The sequence below is a fragment of the Manihot esculenta genome, chromosome 4 (genome assembly GCF_001659605.2).
Source record: "Manihot esculenta cultivar AM560-2 chromosome 4, M.esculenta_v8, whole genome shotgun sequence".
Taxonomy (NCBI): Eukaryota; Viridiplantae; Streptophyta; class Magnoliopsida; order Malpighiales; family Euphorbiaceae; genus Manihot; species Manihot esculenta.
The window spans coordinates 32538677-32560346 of NC_035164.2; the positions used below are offsets into that span (position 1 = coordinate 32538677).

At 31.6% G+C, this 21670-nt stretch overlaps 3 protein-coding genes across 9 annotated transcripts; all 3 read left to right on the forward strand.

Moving 5' to 3' along the window:
- The first annotated feature begins 1127 nt into the window (after positions 1–1127).
- On the forward strand, positions 1128–6826 carry LOC110613061 (kinesin-like protein KIN-13B). 3 transcript variants are annotated; one of them, XM_021753982.2, is made up of 12 exons: positions 1128–1574; positions 1926–2156; positions 2407–2598; positions 2865–2966; positions 3361–3438; positions 3533–3614; positions 3913–4072; positions 4157–4459; positions 5104–5322; positions 5423–5777; positions 5850–5915; positions 6331–6826. In XM_021753982.2, the coding sequence occupies exons 1-12, from the start codon at positions 1407–1409 to the stop codon at positions 6508–6510; spliced, it is 2136 nt and encodes a 711-aa protein (XP_021609674.1). In that variant the 5' UTR covers positions 1128–1406; the 3' UTR covers positions 6511–6826. The 3 variants fall into 3 exon arrangements, with proteins under 3 accessions (XP_021609674.1, XP_021609675.1, XP_043811657.1); XM_021753983.2 differs by having other exon boundaries at positions 2506–2598; XM_043955722.1 differs by lacking the exon at positions 1128–1574 and having other exon boundaries at positions 2022–2156; positions 2457–2598.
- A 1334-nt stretch (positions 6827–8160) lies between these two features.
- On the forward strand, positions 8161–10993 carry LOC110613340. Of its 3 annotated transcripts, none has more exons than XR_002487592.2 (3): positions 8161–8612; positions 9050–9548; positions 9673–10993. XR_002487592.2 is itself a non-coding variant. In XM_021754416.2 (2 exons), exons 1-2 carry the CDS (start codon positions 8359–8361, stop codon positions 9944–9946), a joined length of 363 nt encoding a protein of 120 aa, XP_021610108.1. In that variant the 5' UTR covers positions 8161–8358; the 3' UTR covers positions 9947–10993. The 3 variants fall into 3 exon arrangements, 1 of the variants encoding a protein (XP_021610108.1); XR_002487593.2 differs by having other exon boundaries at positions 9838–10993; XM_021754416.2 differs by lacking the exon at positions 9050–9548 and having other exon boundaries at positions 9838–10993.
- A 5597-nt stretch (positions 10994–16590) lies between these two features.
- Positions 16591–19325, forward strand: LOC110612981 (60S ribosomal protein L37-3). Of its 3 annotated transcripts, none has more exons than XM_021753863.2 (5): positions 16591–16749; positions 16844–16979; positions 17651–17752; positions 17865–17954; positions 19005–19325. In XM_021753863.2, exons 1-4 carry the CDS (start codon positions 16747–16749, stop codon positions 17909–17911), a joined length of 288 nt encoding a protein of 95 aa, XP_021609555.1. In that variant the 5' UTR covers positions 16591–16746; the 3' UTR covers positions 17912–17954; positions 19005–19325. The 3 variants fall into 3 exon arrangements, with proteins under 3 accessions (XP_021609555.1, XP_021609556.1, XP_021609554.1); XM_021753864.2 differs by having other exon boundaries at positions 19047–19325; XM_021753862.2 differs by lacking the exon at positions 19005–19325 and having other exon boundaries at positions 16592–16749; positions 17865–18120.
- Positions 19326–21670: the final 2345 nt, after the last annotated feature.

Below are 21670 nucleotides of genomic sequence, written 5' to 3' on the forward strand. Positions count from 1 at the left end.
ATTTTATAATACCGTCCGCTGTTATCAGTACTTGTCATTTAAAAAATTTATTAAAACGTCTTTAATATTTTAAAAAATCTATTAATTATTTTTTTCGTTAATTTTAGTCATTAAATATTATAAAAAAATTTAAAACACTTATGATATAGATGGATTAATTAATAAATTTTTTAATAATTTGATAAATCAATTAATAATTTTTTTTAAATATAGAGATTAAATAGTAAAATATTTAATGATAAAATTAATAAAAAAATTAATTAGTAAACTTTCTAAAATTTTAAGAATATTTTAATATATTTTTTAAAAATTGAAAGATTAAATAATATGTTTTTTTATATTATAGAAATTAAATAGTAATTTTTTATTTTATTATTGATAAGAATATTTTTAAAATTATATTTTTTTTTTCTTCTGAATGAAGTAGAAATGATTAACTTAATAAATATTTTTGACGAATAATTTTAAATTTTTATAAAGTTAAATTTTAAAAATGTAGGTGTCAAATTTTAAATTAAAAAAATAAATTTATTAATTATGTTATACGACATAAATTAAAAAATAATTTTTTTAAAACATGTGTTGTGCGTATATGAAAAAACAAAAAGAAATTTAATCAATCCATCCATCCCATCGAATAGGAATAGCCAATAGGTGCGCGGATCAGGCTCCAGCAGGACCCACGTGTCCCCTGCTCCGACTTGTTTTCTAATCAAGTGACAAATCTACGTTCGTGATCTTTGTTTTGCTGGTACTGATTTTTAAATGCAACTGTACGATCTCATACGTGGGTCTCATCACATGGGAGCTTCACCCACCTCTCCGGGCACACGTGTCAACCCTAGAGTAGATCCCTCCAACCAACGAAATTCAAATCTAAAAACGCCACAGGCAAATAAACTCAATACTTAGTTGATTTAATTATTGAATAAATATATAATTGGTGTTAATAACTGACTAATTACGATTAAATATTTAATATATTATATTTAATTAATACAATTAATATATAAAATAACTATTAAAATACATATTAATTTATTATATTAATTTAAATAAATATAAAATATTAATTTATTATATAAAATATATAATAATTTAAAATATTTGTAATGGCAAGTGGTCGTTAGGGAGAGAAAGCGAGGTCTTTCTTTGTGATTTGAATTTAGAAAGGGAGAGCGTTTCTAGTGAGAGAGTGGAAAGGAGCCAACATAAAAATACTTGTCTCTCAGAGAGACAAAGAAGAGCAGCTCTGATCGAAGCATTTATATCTATTTGCTCTTAAAGAGACGAAAGCGAGGCTTCAACCTTAATTCATTTTTTTACACTTGCAAATATATATGTTCACAGATTGATAGATAAAGAACTCAGCTACTGGTGGAACCTGGTTTGGCTTTAAACGGAATATGAACGGAATGGGAAGGCAAGGACAGAGATCTGGAGCAACGGCGGTGCATCACCAGAGACAATTCTCTGATAATTTTTTGGATACTTCTTCCAATGGTAGATGGCTTCAATCTGCTGGTCTTCAACACCTCCAAAATTCTTCTGCTTCTTCTATTCCTCATCTTCAGGTTTTTAATTCTTCAATCTGTTCAATTTTATTGTATTTCACGTTTTTCTAGCATTGGTCTTTGAACTCAGCTCAGGTTTTTTAAGTGGCATAGAGCTCCGAGGTCTGATAGGGATTTATGTGGGTATTTTTTAGCTAGTTTTAGAAATGGGTTTTAGATGGAGCGAAAATTACAGATCTGAATATTTCGAAAATTTTTAACACGGTGAAAAACTGATCTTTTGTTTAATTTTTTTAAAGTTTGCAATGGCATCTCATTTCGGATTATCCAAAAATCTATTTGGACGATAGCTCATTTGAATGATTTTCTAGATCTGATGCTAATATTTTCTGTTGTTTGGCTTTAAAACAGGACTATAATTTCTATGGTGGTGTTGGTGGAGGAGAATTAGGGCAGGGGATGAGAATGTATCGGAATGCCCAGAGGAGTTCTAATGTAACGAATGAGTTTTATGCAGAGCCTACAACTCCTCCTGCCAGTTCACGGCCATCTAGCCAGAGGAAGAATGGCGAAGAATCTCCAAATGTGTTCAGTCCTGGGCTCTTGGATCTGCAATCCTTTGATACCGAATTGCTTTCTGAGGTGGGTCTCTTATAGCGAATTGCATCCATGTTTTGATGGATTTCAGGTCTTAATCAGGAACATGTGTGGTTAGACCTGATATGAATTTGAAATTGTTGTTTTCAAGAATCATAGCCTCTAGCCGTTTTTCTCCTTAGCTTTGCCTAGTTATACATGCCAATATAAATTTCGGAATTCATTTTGGAAATAGAGTGAGTTGCCTTTTGATATTCTATTTGTGCTCTGCTTATTGTTATTACTTTGTGGTTAGATGACAGTTCCTGGCCTGTATGATAGTTCCTCCTTGTTTCATCCTGTTAGAGGTAGAAGCTTTGATGGCTCTGAACCTTTTATTTCAACCAACAAGCAGACTGGTAGAGCTGTTTTACCAGATAACAATCTCCTGAAGAGCTTTCCTGCAGACAAAGAGAAAACCAGTTCTGTTGCAAAGATTAAAGTTGTGGTATGTTCTCTTAGTTTATGCTTTACCATCTTGTCTATATAATTTTTTACTCACTAGCTACTGTTTTACTCTTTTGCCCTAAAATAAAAAAATTGTGCACCCACCAGAAGGTTAAACAGTCATTGTTTGAAGCTGGAGGATCCTGATAATGCCCTCTGAATCACATTTATTGTCATTTGTTCTGCCAAAACACTGTTTAACCTACTTGGAAGACAATTGTTCAAGTATTATTTTTCGTCATACACCAGTAATGCTTTTCAATGCAGGTGCGGAAGAGACCATTGAATAAAAAGGAGCTGGCAAAAAATGAAGAAGATATAATTGAAACATATTCCAATGCTCTAACGGTCCATGAGACCAAGCTCAAGGTACGTGTCTATGGTAATATTCACCATTTTGGGCTCAATTTGTAAATGGAGAATAAGTCAAAGTAAATAGATAAAACCTATTCCAGCCAACCTTGAATCTAAGTTTCCCAAGTTTGCTCCATCATGTAATCCTAAGGAAAATGTAAATGAAAAATAATTGGAAAAAGCCTCAAACCTAAGACGAATTGAATATCTTTAATGGATGGAGATTTTCTATGGTATACATTTTTGATATGCAAGACATCCAGAAACTGATATTAATGTAACCATAATGAACATGTATCTAATTGTTATTTGATTTTTTCTGTAAGAACCGTTATTTATGGTCTTGCGTAGCCCATTATAATAGCTAATTGTAACTGTTTCTAATAATTTAGATATCAATATTCTGCAGGTTGATCTAACAGAATATGTTGAGAAGCATGAATTTGTCTTTGATGCGGTGCTGAATGAGGAAGTCTCAAATGATGAGGTGAGTGTAATGCTCGAGTAATTGAGAACAGCGAAGAAAATGATTCTTCCAGATTCAAGTCTTTTCTCAGCTTATATTTACTAATTTTGTTTAGGTATATCGAGAGACAGTAGAGCCCATAGTTCCAATTATTTTTGAACGGACAAAAGCAACTTGTTTTGCATATGGGCAAACAGGTAATTGTGATGCCTAAAATACTGAGTAGATATCATTCTTGGGTTTGGACGATGATCATTGAAGGATTAGTTCTTAAATGAAATTTTGTTTTTATTTATTTTCATAAATCCGTAAATCATGTTGAATTATATTCCAGTCATGTGATTTTTTGGCAAGGACAAAGTAATTTATTTTGAATCATCGCAAAACCCATTTTGAAGTCCTTGACCTTTTCGAGTACTTATGTAATGGTATAAATGAAAAAAAAAAATTGTTGCTGTAACACCAGATTGTACTGATTTTATCATGTTTCATCAGGAAGTGGGAAAACCTATACTATGAATCCATTACCTCTCAAGGCTTCACGAGATATATTGAGGTTGATGCATCACACTTACAGGAATCAAGGATTTCAGCTATTTGTCAGTTTCTTCGAAATATACGGGGGAAAACTATTTGATCTTCTCAGTGATCGGAAGTAAGGGGCATAATCTTTCCTTGTCTGTTTATGTAGCTTTTTTGGGCTCTGAATTTTCTGAAATTTGAAATTCTGCTTCTGTAGAAAACTTTGCATGAGAGAGGATGGCAAGCAGCAAGTTTGCATTGTTGGTTTGCAAGAGTATGAAGTATCAGATGTAGAGAGTATTAAGGACCTCATTGAGAAAGGAAATGCCACTAGAAGTACTGGCACGACGGGTGCAAATGAGGAATCCTCTCGTTCACATGCCATACTTCAACTTGCTATCAAGAGGTCAATTGATGGCACCGAGTCCAAGCCACCACGTCTAGTGGGCAAACTGTCCTTTATAGATCTTGCAGGAAGTGAACGTGGTGCAGATACAACGGACAATGATAAACAAACAAGGTATAATCTACTTTATATTTTCTTTATTCACAGAATGCCACTGGCAAAACCACTGAGCAAACTTAAGATTTCAATGAACTTGAGGATATAAATCTATATAGCATTTGGAGCAGAATTTGTTAGTGTGGTAAACTAGGGATATTTGTTGCTTTACCCTTAGCGTTACCTTATGGCTAGAGAAATTGATATTTCACAGGTCACTGGATTAGATGGTTAGCAAATAAAAACAGAAACATTTTCCACTAATGGCAGAATTGAACAAGCTTTTGGATTGTCAAGGGCAATAAAAATGCCGGACTTGTCCCATTATAACTCTGCAGAAAGAAATTGCCACGTTTGACAACTTATCTAGGAATAAAAATATTATGAGGACTATATTGCAATGACATTGAATATAGATGTTGTTTAATGCCTTTTCAAATTGTCTTGTTTTCTAGTTTCATTAACAACGTAATTTTCTGTTTCAAATCAGTGTTCATTCATAGTAGCACAGAGGTGGTTTGTCTACACTGGTACTTAACACTTAAAGCTGAACACTGTACTCCAATTCTTGGTCTTTTCCAACATCAGCCAGTGGTTTTCTTTATGAAAGAAATATTCCTTGCTTTATCTGTATTAACTTGATTTTCCTATAAATGATGCAGAATGGAAGGTGCAGAGATCAACAAGTCGTTACTTGCGTTGAAGGAATGCATTAGGGCTCTTGACAATGACAAGAGTCATATTCCTTTCAGAGGCAGCAAATTGACTGAGGTTCTCAGGGATTCTTTTGTTGGCAATTCCCGCACTGTCATGATATCCTGCATTTCACCAAGCTCAGGATCATGTGAACATACTCTTAACACTTTAAGATATGCTGACAGGTGAATAAAAATGATATGAACTATAAAATATCTCTTAAAGTGATGTTACTCACATCATGAGACACCTGAATTTGCCGTTTCTTTGAAAATTAAATTCCAGGGTCAAGAGCCTTTCAAAAGGAAATGCTCCAAAGAAGGACATATTATCTTCAACCTTAAATCTGAAGGAATCAACTACTATGCCCTTATCCTCAGGTTTACCTGCTACATCTATCTTTGAGGATGAGATAACTGATGCATGGGCAGAAGAAGATGAAAGAGATGATTTTGATGCATCTGAGGATTCATACGAACAAGAGAAACCAACACGGAAGGAGAATGTGAAGGTTGAATCATATAATCTATCTACTTCAGAGGATAAAATACGGAAACCCAATGGTCAGACCAAATGGAAGGATCTGTCAAAATCTGATCTTAAGAACTCATATTCAGATGATTTAAATGCTTTGCTACAGGTAATTCAGAAAATAATGACTAATATGCAGAAACCTAATTTTGCATATTAAACTTCTGATACATATTCTCAGGAAGAGGAGGATCTCGTAAATGCTCACAGAGAAAAGGTGGAGGAAACCATGAACATTGTTAGAGAGGTACGTAAATATGGTCAAAATCACACAAACTTTTTTACTATAGTTGTACTTGAGCCTTAAACCCATATTCTTCCATTTTTGTTCATAACTCATGTACTTCATTGCCCTTGGGTAGTTTAGCTGTTGTGAATAAACTGGGGTGGGTTGGAGATGGTTTGTTGCTTCTGATGTCCTCATCAAAATATGTTCAGCATTCCACAAGATGGGAACTCTAATGTCTTCCTCGGGAAATTTGTCATAAGTTGTATTTGGAGAACTAGAGAGAACACATTTCTCGCCAAACCAACCTTACTGAGAAACTTGGATCTGTAGCATGCCTGCCTTGTGAGGATTTTGGAGCTTGAAAAGAAAATCTATATACTAGGGGTTAATACTTAATACATGCATATTTAGGAAGTTCTTATTTTAATTGCAGGAGATGAACCTCTTGGTTGAGGCTGACCAACCAGGGAATCAGCTCGACAATTATATTACTAGATTGAATGCTATTCTTTCTCAGAAGGCTGCAGGAATACTCCAATTACAAAACCGTTTGGCACATTTTCAGAAGCGTTTGAAGGAGCATAATGTTTTAGTATCTTCTTCAGCGTACTAGTCTATAGGAAATGGACATCTAAGAAATGGTAAAAGGTTACCTCTTTGATAGTCGGTTGCAAGATTTTTGGCTTCGATTTGGGTAATAATTTCGAAGAGTTTTATTCTGTTGATTTACTGGCCATTACGCATTTCTTGTATTCTTTATTTGGTTTGAGGGCTTGGAGATTGATGGATATCCTTCTTTGTTTTCACATTATAGTACCTGCCTATTTGCTCAAGAAGTAGGCAAGCATTGGATTAAAGGCCATCTGGCATGCTTATGTAAAGTTATGATGCACTATGATTTCATTCATTAATGGAATACTTGTTTACTATTTGCTTTCTTCTACCGATAAAGACAAGTTTCCATGATCTTTGGATCATGCAGTATTTGGCTTTTGATATATATATACATATATCCATTGGTTATAGGAAAATCCTTGTATATTCTAGGGTGCTGTCTCATTTTTTATGCTCGATCAATTATCACATATGAAGCTAATTTGGAAAAAGTTTGCTGATTTTCCTCTTACTTTTAAAATGTGCATATGTGGAAGTGTCCACTATGTAATCATTCATTTGGAAAATGAATTTAAAATATAGAGTGCAGTACTTGTGCATAAAAAAGTACATAGCACCAGATGAACCTAATAATTTGCCATTCACTGATGGGTGTAAGCACTTTGGCATTCTCATTCAACGGCTTTCATGAACCATAGTACATCCAACTCCATGATTGTGCCCAGTAAGTTTGTTGACCATATGATTCAACGCCTTAATCAAAGGCCTAACCAATTCAAGGGCATTATCGTCCCAGAAGCAAGTTCTCTCTTTAAACTCCACTTTAACAAACTCAAGAGTATTTTAGTCATATCGTGTTCCTTTTCTAGCCATTTCCCATGCTCAATATTCTCTGCAACTCACCATTCGCTGCTATGCTTCCCTGTGCTCTTCTCTCAAATGAAAAACCCCACAATAACTATGGGTGTTCACTTTTTGAATTAAACCGATCAATCCAATGGATCTAACTCAAACCACACTATTAGTCAATTTAGTGGATTATTTCGGAGACCCAAAATTCTCAATTTTTGTAGTGAAATCACAGTCTACAAATGCTATGGGTATCTTGGTAACTTTGGAAAAGAAAAATCTTGATCACTCCACAATAATACTAAATAAGATCTAGAATAATATCAATTAACTATCTTGTGGTCCTTAGTATCAAACTTCAATTCAAAACCAAATTTACAAAATTATCAAATTTAATTTGATGGCCCACTTAATTTAATAAGTATTAAATTTAATTTATATAAAACTAAAATTATACATCCAAATATCAGTTGTTTTTGGATTTAATAAGAATAAATTATTTTAAGTATTTAGTATATGTACTCTCTTATTTATAAGATTAAAATGTATATGCATAATTTATAATTCAATTAAAAATTGAGTTAGTATATAGAATAATATTATAATTTATCTATAAAAAGTATTTCTTTTTTATTATTTATCATCCTAATGGAGTACGTATTTATATTAATAAATAAGGATGTCTAATTTTCAATTTTTTATAATATTTTTTTTATAATAAATACATTGTTTTCTGTCAATGATATAATATTCTTGAGTGTCAGTGGTTAATTTTATTTAGTAGCGTTGCATAAGGATATGGAAACATTCAGTTTCCAGGTGAACTTTAGATTTGAAAAAAATTATCCATATGAACAGGCCTCCGTAACTGAACAGAAGATAAATATCAATCAATTCAAGGTTAATCTAATTTGAAGTGGCAAACGTTAAGGAAATTGAGTCTTCTCATATTCCTACTCTGTACTTTGATTTCCATCGAGAACCAAATGCAGAAACCATGCAAGGCTTATCATCGTCACGATCATCATTTATAACTCATATTGGTCCTCTTCCTCGTGGGGTTTGTATCCTTCGATATCCTTGTCTATGGAGGACGAAGAAGAAGGCCACCCTCAACGATCACTGGAGTATTTATCGTGATTCTTGTCCACAAGATGAGGAAACCAAGCCAGAGGTGATTCTGGAAATTTACAAAGTCCATTCCAGTGTGGCTTCAGCTCTCTTGAGGCTTGCTTTGATTGTTCCATTGAGGTGATGTTCTTTCTTATCATGTTCCCTGTTTCTTGGTCAAATTGGGTTTAGGTCAGTTATGGATTTTGTTTTATTGTTCTGTTTTCTTTTCTGTGATTGATTCTCAATTCTAGATGTAATTTGATGTGGGTTTATAGTCTTTCTGCTCAGATTTGTAGTTTCTTGTTGATCTGTAACTGCGTCTGTTTCTTGCTCTTTTATCCTGAGTATTGAGTTTTCCTGGTTATTAATATAATCTCTAGAAAGCTTAATCTTTAATTTCTTTATTTGTAGTTTTTTTTTTAAAGTTATCTGAAGCCAAAGTCCTGTTCTTTCTGGCAGATTTTGTTTTGGGTTCACTATTTTTGTTCAAAAGTTGATCATGTCTTGGGGTTCTTTTGACTTGTCATGTTGTGTTTATGTTAACTGAAGCTGGGTACTTTCAATTGCTATATAAGGTTGAGTTAATAATGAAACTTGAGCAGAGCTGTGATGCTTCTGTTTCATTGGATGCTGCTGAATTGTTGAAATATGAGAAAGATTCTACCCCAACGAAAGGCTGAAGGGGTTTGATATAATAGACAGAATCAAGTCACAACTTGAGAAGTGTGTCCTGAAGTTGTTCCTTGCGCTGATATAGTTGTTTTAGCAGCCAGAGGTGTTGTTCAAGTATATATCCCAGTGCCTCCCACCTTCTACCTCAAATCTCTCTCTCAGCTTCTCATCGGACATGTGAATTTCAGGCCATTGGTCCATTCTATCCATTATTAACGGGCAGAACAGATGATTTGGTCTCTTTCGCAGACAGCAACATACGAGCTTCCTTCACCTCTAGCTGATTTATATGAAGCCGTTGCATGTTTTGCACCTAAGTGTCTTGATGAAAGAGAAGCTGTAGTCTATTGAGTATAATGCTTCCTTCTCTCCGAGTTCCTTGTGGTGGCATGCAAGCTTTTGGTAATTTTTTTGTTTATATGATTCTCTTCACATTAACTTGTTTTTTTCTTTTATTGTTGTCATCAATCATCATATTATCCACCGAATGATTTCATAATGTTTTCCGTGTTTGAACTTCTTACAGTTTTACTCTGTAGAATGGCTATCAGACACTTTCCCCAGTACTTTATGTTTATCTGTATGAATCCACAGAGGTGTATTTGATTAGCCTCAGTTTTGTTCAGATGTGCATTCTGTAGTGACCTAGAATCTTAACGTTTCTAATTGTTCCCTTGCATTTACTTCTAAGTGTTCACAGCGTTGGAATGATCCACTGCAAATTCTTCACAAACAGCATCCACAACTTTGGTGGGACTAATAAGCCTGATCCCTTTCTTGATCTTCAATTGATGCAATAACGTTGATGAATCGGTTACTTCAGCAGCAGCACCTTCCTTTGATGTGTTGGTGCCCTTATCATCAGCATCCTAAGCTTCTAAAGACTGCTTGGGATCATCATCAGCAATATCATCAACTTCACGTAGCGGATTACGCTCTCCATCTTCTGGAGACCGGGGAAGGAAGGATGCAACTCGTCAGCACCACCACTATCACTTTCCTTCTAAGGCTCATTGTCTTTCTCACTATTGTCTTCAACGACACCATAAGTTTCATATGAAGGTTCACTATAGTCCTCACTAGAGGATCCAGGAATCAATTTGGCCTACGAGGGACCTGGAAACATGTTGGTTCAGTAGACCACCAGTCTTCTCCAAGGTAGAGGAATCCTCTATACCGATCAATAACTAATGTCTGGGGAAGAAACTGGGATTAAGGTTAGAGCATATGCTTCAGATGCATACTTGTTCCAACGAGACTTTCCCCGAACAATGATGACGTCTTCACAGGTTCAGTGGGTCAGTTCCGGAACAATTGTTCGAAGGGGGCATAGAGGAGATTAGGAAGAAGGACTTTTGTTCAGTTTTCCCTACGCTAACTTTCTGGCTTTTGTTGTCACGAATTTGAACACTGAGGAATTTAGATAAATTTCTGTTGTTTACTTTAATATTTAGTATCCAGATTAAAACCAAACTGTCCAATGCTTGTTCAACAAAATCTATGAAATTTAAGTTCTTCTCTATCTCTCTCTTTTTCCCTTTCAAATTGGTTGATGGTCTAATATATTAGCACATTCTTATAAATCTTAAATTTGGACCATATGCAGCACTCCTCTACCCTTAGGGCATGCTGAATTGTTTCATCACTGACATTATGCTTATTTGCAGAGGAGACATTCAATGACTTGTTGCACCTTTCTGTCGTATGAAAAATGAATTATAAATCTTATAAATCTTGTGACTGCATTTATTGCATCTATTTATGAAGATATTCTATTTAAAACAATTCTTAAATGCACAGCCCCTAAGGCAAGGGAAATTTTCAATTCCTGCTTTCCAAAACTTTCATCCAACTGACAGGATCGAGAATAGCAATTCAGAAAAGCTGAATAGCAAATCAGTTGTGCAAAATAACAAATAAGATATACTGAACTGTAATACTGAACGCAACAATTAGGAAGAGGAAACAAATGCATATGCACAAAGGAAGAACTCGCAAACATGGGTATCCATCTATAGCCTAATTGAACCAAGTCTTTGTTTTGAACTTTTGATGTCTACAGACCCCTATGGAATAGAGAATTCCTTGTAGATATCAGTGAAGAACTTGTCCACAATGTCAAGATATACAGGACTTTTAAGACGAGAGTAATAGTGAAGTGCTTCTTCTACATCCAACACATGTTCCATATCACTCCCTTCCATCATTTCCAATTCCTTTATCTTTTTTGCTAGTGCATAGCCTCCTTCATCCTTCTTGTTTGAGTACTCTTTTCTTGAAGTGGAACTTTTCTTGCTCTTCTCTTCCTCTATTCTCTCTTCTTTCTTCTTCAATGGACTCTGAGGAAGCTTCGAGGGACTTTTGACACACCCATCTTCTTCTCTTGCCAGTTTTTCTGATAATGTGATACCATTCTTCTTCCTGTTCATTGCCTTTTCTAGATCACACTCCCACTCATTGCAGAAGTCAGTGTAATATTGATCTGTTTTGTGATTTTTTATACTGCTGGTGGCACATGAGAAGGGCTTGGGCAGCTTTTCATACCCTACAAAGAAGAGGGACTTGAGATGTTGGAGAGTCTTGTGCAAGAACATCTTGGTCTTCCGAATGGATTCTCCAAGCTCCATCTTTTGGCTCTATCCACAGCTTGTTTGATCCCTTAGTGTCTTTAACTGCAATAACAGACACAACCCTAATCTGTCTGGCCTCTTCTCCAATGTGTGCAGACAAGAAAGAGACAGTTAAAGGCTCTGAAGGCCCCCAAGAAACAAAAGCAATTGGGTCTAAAAGCAATATTTGTTCTGCTTTTGCTTCAATGGCTTTTCTTTGTTCACACCCTTCTTTATATTGCTCTGTCTCTCTACTGTGGAATCGTTTGAAGCTAGCGAATAGCAACCGTTGGATTTCATGATCATAGATAGGAAGGCAAGGCTTTAAATATATGCATTAGTTATCAATAGATTTCTGGGTATGTGTGAAACTGTGAATAATCATCCAAATTTTGCCTTTACTATAAACAAAAAGTAGCCCTATTTGAGCAAAAGTTATTTAATAAAATATTAAGAGAGCATGTATATAGGAATCCAATAATTACAAATGTTTAATTTTGACTCATTGTTGTCTAAAGTTTAGCTATATTGATTAAGATGCAAAGCTAAAGGCAGTGAGTAAGTGAGAAAAAGCTTATTCTGATAATTCCTGTATTACCCATTTTTTGAATTTATGGACCCATGAATGAATAGCTTCTGTGTGAAGGCTGTCTTGCATGAGCTTACATTAATTTTTCTTTAAGGGTGCCTTTGATCCTTGATTGATGTTTTCCATGCCAAAGGAATCTATTGGTGAAGAACCTCAATTGAATTTATATTTAAGAGATTGATGTGTGCTATGAGGTTGGTAGCTAAAGATCAATTCCTAGTCAATGTCAAGATAAGGAGCATTTAGATTTTTGTGTAGTGAAGTCACTTTCTCACATTTGCCCAAGTGCAAATCCTGACAACACTCTTAACATTAATAACTTTTTGAAGTAATTTTTGTGCATGGGTTGAACTAGAATTTAATATCAGTCTTTTTTGAAGAGATAAGGACTGCAAATAATAATTGGTGATATGAAGAAATACACTAGATTGCAACTTAGCTCTTTGGGTTGAGGACTTCATTAAAAATTGAAGTTTGGTTGGTGTCTTGCAAGAAGAGGAGAGTATTAGTAAATTTTCTTCTCAACTCTTCAAGAAGTAAGATGGGATATATGGATCCTATTTTTCTTAATAAATGGTATTGAATTTAAATCTTAAATATATAGTATTTTTAAAATTTGAGATGACGTATTTTATTTTTAGTGGTTCTTTTCAACGTGAATCTGAATTAGTCGGATTAATGATTCTGAATTTTTTCAAACTAAAGTACATTGAGGAAAACCTTCTCAAAATAAGATACAATCCTATCTGACCAGAAATAGAACACCTCAACCTTGGGCTTGAGATGCTCTTTCTTGCAAACTGGCTGAGGTACCCATTTCCAGTGGTGAGATTAGCATCAATGGCTTCTACAATGAATTATTCCTCCAAAGTCGCAAAAAAATTTCAACCTTTAAATTGTCATTGTGTCTTCTTGTTGAATTCAAAAAACTGATGCAGCAGCAGAAACTTCCTTTGGAGTAATCAGATGCAGAATACACATTAAACAACAATGTAGAAAGCTGCATACATATCATTATTATTATTATTATTTGACATACAGTGTATTATTTTTATATATTTAATTTCAAAATTTTATTCTACTAAAAAAGTTTCAGAATTTATTATTGATATGCAAATCAAATTTAAGACATTCTATAATATGAAATAATAATATATTTTTTAATTATTAATAAAATAATAAGAACTAAAATGAGAAACTATATTTCAACGTCCTTTTGTTTTTCCAAGGGAAAATTTTCAAATTGTCCTTTTTATTTTTCATCAAAATTCAAACAATCTTAAATTGACTTTCTTAGCTAAATAAAAGCTTTAAATTTGTATTTAGTTCAAATATTTCATGTACTAATAAATATTATTTTTAAATAATGAAATATTATTTTTTATATAATTTTAAGTATTATATTAAAAATAATATCTAATTTTATTCTTCAATTTATATTTTAGTTTTATTTTAAATAAAATTAGTAAATATTTAGTATTAAAATCACAAAAAACTAATATTTTATTAGATCAATATTTATTTTCACTTAAATATAAAGTTTAAAATTTTATTTGATAAAGTTAAATTAAATTTATTTCAACATTAGTTAAAAAATATGGTAATTTACGATTTAGTCTCTGGGTATTGCCATTATTAACAAGTCAGTCTCTATATTTTCAGAAACCTATTAAAACGTCCTTATGTTTTCTCTCCGTCAACGAAATAGTCCTTCTGTTTATTTTTGCCGTTAAAAATATAGTAAAAGACTAAATTACCCCCAATTATTTTTCTCCTCCTCCTTCCTTTTCTTCTTCATCAATTCTTCTTCCTTTTGCTTCTTCTTCTTCTGCTTTTTCTTCTTCTTCTTCTTCTTCTGCTTTTTCTTCTTCTTCTTCTTCTCCTTCTCCTTCTCCTTCTCCTTCTCCTTCTCCTTCTCCTTTCTCCTCCTCCTTCTCCTTCTCCTTCTCCTTCTCCTTTCTCCTTTCTCCTTCTCCTTTCTCCTTTCTCCTCCTCCTTCTCCTTCTCCTTCTCCTTCTCCTTTCTCCTTTCTCCTTCTCCTTCTCCTTCTCCTTCTCCTTCTCCTTCTCCTTCTCCTTCTCCTTTCTCCTTTCTCCTTCTCCTTCTCCTTCTCCTTCTCCTTCTCCTTCTCCTTCTCCTTCTCCTTCTCCTTTCTCCTCCTCCTTCTCCTTCTCCTTCTCCTTCTCCTTTCTCCTTCTCCTTCTCCTTCTCCTTCTCCTTCTCCTTCTCCTCCTCCTTCTCCTCCTCCTTCTCCTTCTCCTCCTCCTTCTCCTTCTCCTTTCTCCTCCTCCTCCTCCTTCTCCTTCTCCTTCTCCTCCTCCTCCTCCTCCTCCTCCTCCTCCTCACTCCTCCTCCTCCTCCTCCTCCTCACTCCTCCTCCTCCTCCTCCTCCTCCTTCTTCTTCTTTTCCTTAAATAAACGATAAGGATGTTTTAATAGATGTGAGAAAAGATAGGGACTATTTCATTGATGGAAAAAAATAATAAGGACGTTTTAATAGATATGAAAAAAGATAAAAATATTTTAATAGATTTTTAAAAATGTAAGGACTAACTTGTTAATAATTACAATATACAAGGACTAAATAAATGGTTTTATTTGAGGGTAAAATTGGATTTTAAAAATTTTCTCTCTCCTCTTTTATCTAATTTTAACGGAAAATAGGACGAAAGGACTATTTCTTTGACGGAAATAAAACATAAGGACGTTTTAATAGGTTTCTAAAAATACAGGGACTGACTTATTAATAATGGCAATATCCAGGGACTAAATCGTAAATTACCCTAAAAAATATTATACTAATTTAGCATGCCAGCTTTTCCGGCTTCACACAAACATCTTGGGCTGCAGAAGAGCCACTGATCGATAAAAAGAATCCCTCTCGTTTTCGTTTTCTCGCGTTTTCTGAAACTCTCTCTAAAATTAATTCTCTGTATACTCTTATTTCTCGTTGATTACTCAAAATTATTATGGATATGTGTATTTATAAAAAAAATTATTAAAAAAACTTATTACAAAAATGAAAGTTGAAGATATTTTCAGGTTAATATGTCAATTTTCCAAATAAATAATTAAAAAATAGAAAGTTAAAATAAATTTTTTATTTTTCAAAATTTAATTGAGATTTAGAAAATAACATGTTTAAGTCATTTTTCACTATTTTATAACAAAAACTTTCTTTTTCAACAGTTTTCTAGACGAAATATGATGTTTTTTTTAATAATTAAAATTAAATTATAAACTTTTGATAATCAAAATTGATAAACTATTTTAAAAATATTTATCTAAAGTAATAAAAATTAATTATGTCATTATAAAATAAAAATATTAGATTAAAATATTTTAGAAGTAAAATAAATTTTGTAATTTTTTTATAATTGAGAAAATAGAGTGGATTTTAACCTTATCGAAATCTTTATCAATTCGACGACACAAGAGTAAACAATTGATTTTTTTACTTGTCAGATAGAATATGAGAATAACTTTTTAAATTTTAAAATAAAAAAAAATGTTGTCTACTAAATGCCTTTTCTATTATTTTTTTTTATAAAAACATATTATTTTCCCTCGCGAAGTCAGGCAAACAATGCCCATTTAAGCACCAACTTCCCCCAATTGACTCAGCTGCTATTGAATCCAAGCCAACCGGTGATCTTCAACAAGTCTTTCTCTCTTTTTATTTCTCTTACGATATTTTGAGTGGATGAATAGATACTCCTAAAAGCAGACCCTATAAAGGTTTATCAACTTTTTATTAAAATAAATAATTATCATTAATAATTATTTTTATCGTCTAATAATTTTTATTTATTTTATATTTACATTTATTTTAAAAAATATAATTTTTTTATTATTTTTTAATTATATCCAATATAAATATATTAAATTTTATTAAATAGTAAAAAATATTTTAAGAAAATTTTTTAAAATAAAATAAAATAAAATAAAATTATATAGTTAATTTATAATTATTATAGTTTAAAAAAGTAAATAACAATTAAAAAAATAAATAAAAATTATATAATAAAGAGAGTATATATGCATTATGGTGATTGAACTTCATTTCATGAAATAGTAATTGCATTTGAAAAATAAGAAACAATTAAATTTTTGATTTAGTACCAAATTAAAGCATCAATGAATAGAATCAAAATTCAATTCTAATTTTGATTTTGAAAATAAATTGAAATTCAATTTGGTTCGGGTTTTTCGAAAAATCGATTCGAATAAAACCGCACACGCCCTAGCTGATTATCAACTCGGCAACTCCCTTTATGACCAACGCTAAAAACCCTAGTATAAATTACACTTTCCCCTTTTCCTTCACCCAAAATTAACGCCGCTTTCTGACTAACGCCGCTTCCTTGTTCTCCAGAGCTAAGGCTTCTCTGCATCTGCAGCGATGGTTAATCCCATCTCTCTCACTCTCTATTTTAAGAAAGCAACGATCTTTTTCTGCGTCACTGTGAACTAATCGTTAGAAATGATGAAAATTGCAGGGTAAGGGAACAGGGAGTTTTGGTAAGAGGAGGAACAAGACCCACACCCTTTGTGTCAGGTGTGGCCGCCGGAGCTTCCACCTCCAGAAGAGCCGTTGTGCTGCCTGTGCTTTCCCTGCTGCTCGCAAGAGGAAGTGTATGTATATGAACTCCTTGGTTACTGCTTATTTTCTATTCTTTAATTACTGTATGCAATACACAAACCTGCTTTTTGACATGTATAATTGGGTAGGAAGTGATGTTTTTGTCAAGCTGATGCCCGTCCCTATATGCCTATGTTATCATGTAGTGTGTTCAATTATTAATGATTTTTGTTGAGTATGTGAATTTGTTTGTTCTGGATTTGTTGTTAGCATGTCATTATGTGACTAGCAATTATGTGACTAGCAATTATGTGACTAGCAAACTTTGCATCTATAAGGAAACTAGTCGTTCAATTTGTGCCTATGTCCCCTCCTCTATGGTCATGTTTATGAATGAAGATATCACTAATTTGATATGATAGTCAATTTTGTATCCAAAGATTGATACTTTTGCATGCTTGTTTATGGCTCATACGATATGATATGGCTCTGTGTCTTTGTATGTGAAAAATTATATCATCTTCTATGTACATTTGGATTTGTAGGCGATACAAGCCCTGTCTCAACTCCATTTTTTGTAGGCATAGGTGTATGTAGAAGTTTGTCAAATGTGTAGCCAAAGCCATTGGCCAATGTCTTGATTGGCTTTAAGTGTGCAGTATACTTGGTGTGTATTTTACTTTGCTTGTAACAAGATTACATATTTTTTTGATGTGGTTTTCAGATAATTGGAGTGTGAAGGCCATTAGAAGAAAGACAACTGGAACTGGAAGAATGAGATACCTGCGTCATGTACCTCGCAGGTTCAAGAGTGGTTTCAGAGAAGGTAAATGATTTTGGTTGGTTGAATTTTTACCTCCACACCTATGCTATGGTCTGGCTAAAAGTTCCCTTGGTTGTTCTATTTTGTTTTGACTCATTTTTGGCTCTTTGTTCAGGCACTCAAGCAGCACCAAGGAAGAAGGGAGCTGCAACATCTGCTTAAGGGTAGAGGTCATTGTGGGCAGATATTGGATGTCCTATTACAGGTTTAGTCAACAATTATGTATTGGGACAAATTATGAGCAGAATTTGGATATCCTATTATAGATTTAGTCAACAATTATGTGTTGAGATATTTTTTTATGAGAACATTGTTTGATGGTTGTTATTCACATTTGATGCTATTTAGTGTAGTAGTTTTTTTTTACTGTAGTTTTGTTTTTTTAATGGGGATTTTGAAACTTTTGACAATTTAATTACCTGATGACCATCATAAGTTTTATTGTTTGCCTTGATATATAATACTATGTGCAAACCTGTACCAAATTCAGGTTTCAATGCCCAAAGTAACACAATGTAACAATTCTTTTTTGTTTATGTGTGTTGCCATATTAATGGTGTGGATTGAATCTATAAGTTGTGCAATTTAAGCTACTCTCTGTTTGTATTGGCTTGAAGTTAATGCAGCAGAGCTTGAACACATTAGAGACCAACTTAGAATCGTCTTTGTTAGGGAAGATTAGGCATATACAATATGTTTATTGATAGGATTTCTGAGTGGTTTAAGGTCAGGAGGAACCCCTTCACAGTTTGCAATTCAATTTTTCTCAAAGGCAGTTTAACTCTTACTCTGTGAAATTGCTATTATTTGATAAATAGAACTGTTAAAGCAAATTCATGCACACTAATGAAGTGATTGGTTTCAGATGTTTTCTTTTCTCCCTTAGCAAAGAAGTTCGTCATTAGTGATGTGGCAGTTGTGGTCAACTTTGAGTGTTTTGGGGACACGGAAAAACTTATCTAGATTGAGTTTACCTGAATCTAAAATGATAGTGGGGCCATATGAAATCCTATACTTGGACACTGCAGGTCTATATAGACCTCGACTGAATTTATGTTTGATGAAGGGTTTGTAGAACCTCAATGCCTGATGAACTAGGTGGTGTCTTTTGAAGCTACCACTGCTCGAGTGTCATAGCAAGTTGCTCTTTTACTGTTTAGTATTTGCTTGAAAGATGTGATTTGGATTCGATGGTTGCCTCGCTCTATCCTTTGGTTGAAGTACTCTGATGGATCCATCCATTCTCAAATTTCAGGGGGTATTTGGTGGTGATATTGTTGGTTTTGGTGCCTGGCAGGAGGTTTTGTAGCTTGAAGGTTTCCATTTAGCTTCTGTCAAAGAGTTTTTGCGGGGAGATGCTGGAGTGACATAATTAACAATGATATCTTTGATTTTGGAACAATGCTGAGACTTTGGTCTATGTATTCAGAAGATGTTACTTTTAGAGCCGGAGGTGACTATGACTCATATTTTATACGGTGGCCAATTCTGCATATTGATATTATATAAAAAAGTTAATAATTTAAATATCATTAAAGAAATTGTTTTTTGGAGTTAATTATTAGCACCATTAATCTTATTTTATTAATTCTTTATCAAATGTATCCTACAGATACTGTTTTTACCGATTAAATTATTATGCTACATTTTAATAGAGATTTGCTATGAAGGAATAAGCGATAATATCCTTTCCAAAAAAAAAAGTAATATTCTTTTATTATTATTATTATTATAAAAATGATAGAAATTTAGAATAAGTGAAAAAATGTAAATTCTAAAATTGAAAAATGACATACTTAAATTTATCTGTTTTATACTAAATAATACACGTAATATTTTTTATTTTTATTTTTAAGTTATATTTTCATATATTACTAATTAATATGTCTATAATAAATATAATTTATTATCTTTATTATTACAATTTGTATATATCTTTTTAATTTTTTTCTATTTCTATTAGTATATTATCTTTTAATTTTCTATAAATTTTTTAATATGATGTGTTAATCATAATAAAATAAAATTTTAATATGTTTTTATACATTTTAAATTTTATTTCTATATATATTAAATACAATTTATTATTTTTACCATTACTATTAATGTATGACTTTTTAATTTCTTTCTATTATTTTTAATATAATAAATATAATTTATTATATTGATTTTCATTATTATGTAAGTTTTTGATTTTCTACTAATTTTTAATATAATATAGTATTAATATTGAAAGTTTATTGTATTTTTTATTTTAATAATAAATAAAATATTAAATTATATTTATAAAAATTATATATATTGACAATAATTCCATAACAAAAGATTATATAAAAAGTTTTTATTATCCTCAGTAGGTTTTGTTTATTGATTTGATAATTTTTTGAAACCATATCTAATATAATCTAATTAACCAATGCTATATATATTTTCCTTATGAATAACTAATATAGAATAAGTATATATAATCAATTAAAATTATTATAAAAAATTATTAACTAATATAAAATAAATATATATAATTAATTAAAATTATTATAAAAAATGTTAAATTGTGATAAAGTATAAAATAATTAAAAAATTAATAAAACTAATCGTATAAAATATTAACAAATTAAAATTTTATTTAATTTAAATAATTAAAAAAATATATAAACATAAATAATTAAAATATAATGAAAAGTAAAATAGTATTTCCGATATTCTAAATCAAATCGTTGTTAATATTGAAAAACTAAATTATTAAATCTGAATTATTATAATTTATTCTATTAATAATTGTGATAATTTTAGTTTTTTCACTCTCTGTAAAAATATAACTTTTTCATTCTATATAAAACTTATATAGTACAATCTATATTCTATATACTTCTTTATATAATTCTCTCCTCTATTTTCAAATAACTAGTATTTTCTTTCTAATATTTAATATGGGATGCATGACTACATAACTCGCTAACCAACTCAACCCTATGTTGGGATTGTTTAATTCAAATTCAAGCATATTTTGAATAAATCATTATATTCTTTCTTCACCGTAAAATATATCTAAGTTATAATTGTTGTGAAATCATTCGTATTATTATAAAATAGTTTTGGTCTAATATGATTGATACATTAAATTTTATAATTCAAAAAAGTGACATATTTACAAGAGTATTGTAATAAAGCAGATGATTCTCCTCCTTCATCGCTCACTAGAGTTTAATAAATTTTATTTTTTTAAAAATATAATTTTTTAAATGAAATTTATTATTAAATATTAATAATATAGGATAATAAGTATTAAATTTTTTAATTTTCTTTATACAATTAAGTTTGATGAGAATGATTTTATCCTCTATTAGCATTTGAAATTTTTAAATTTTTTACTCTAAAATTGTAAATGATGCATATTAATTAAATTTTTAATTCTCCACCACAATTTTATATATTTAATCAATATATAAAATAAAGTATATTGATAAAATTAAACATTTTATATTGTAATTTTTTTCTTATATTATTTTAAATTTTAAGAGATAAAATAAAATGTTAGGATCCATTCTCCATCGATAATGATTTCAATTTTAAAATCTAGATATAAAAGATGAAATGTTTTGCTCCTCAATAAATAAAATGAATTCATACAAAAAATATTATTTAATAAAGTAACTTTATATGATTTTATATAATAATAATATAAAAAATTTTAATGGCCGCCATCCTTAATTAACAAAATTTGTATAAATTATGAATATGATTGATAATAATTACATGTGATTTTTATTGTTCATAAAGATGTTAATTTGTTAACTTTTTTTAAATTACAAAGAGAAGAATATCAAATTAAGTAACGTGAATACGGATGAAGTATAAGGTAATATTTTCAATATATATAATCCAAAACAAACCATCTGAATCCACAAACAAGCCACATAG

Bases quoted from the DNA above. Each gene is read 5' to 3' on its own strand.
- LOC110613340 (XM_021754416.2), top strand. From the start codon at position 8,359: ATGCAAGGCTTATCATCGTCACGATCATCATTTATAACTCATATTGGT. The intron at 8,613-9,837 runs GTGATGTTCTTT...TTTACTTCTAAG, and splicing joins GCTTTGATTGTTCCATTGAG to TGTTCACAGCGTTGGAATGA.
- LOC110612981 (XM_021753863.2), top strand. The intron at 16,980-17,650 runs GTATGTATATGA...TGTGGTTTTCAG, and splicing joins TGCTGCTCGCAAGAGGAAGT to ATAATTGGAGTGTGAAGGCC. The intron at 17,753-17,864 runs GTAAATGATTTT...CTCTTTGTTCAG, and splicing joins CAAGAGTGGTTTCAGAGAAG to GCACTCAAGCAGCACCAAGG.
- LOC110613061 (XM_021753982.2), top strand. From the start codon at position 1,407: ATGAACGGAATGGGAAGGCAAGGACAGAGATCTGGAGCAACGGCGGTG. The intron at 1,575-1,925 runs GTTTTTAATTCT...GCTTTAAAACAG, and splicing joins CTTCTATTCCTCATCTTCAG to GACTATAATTTCTATGGTGG. The intron at 2,967-3,360 runs GTACGTGTCTAT...AATATTCTGCAG, and splicing joins TCCATGAGACCAAGCTCAAG to GTTGATCTAACAGAATATGT.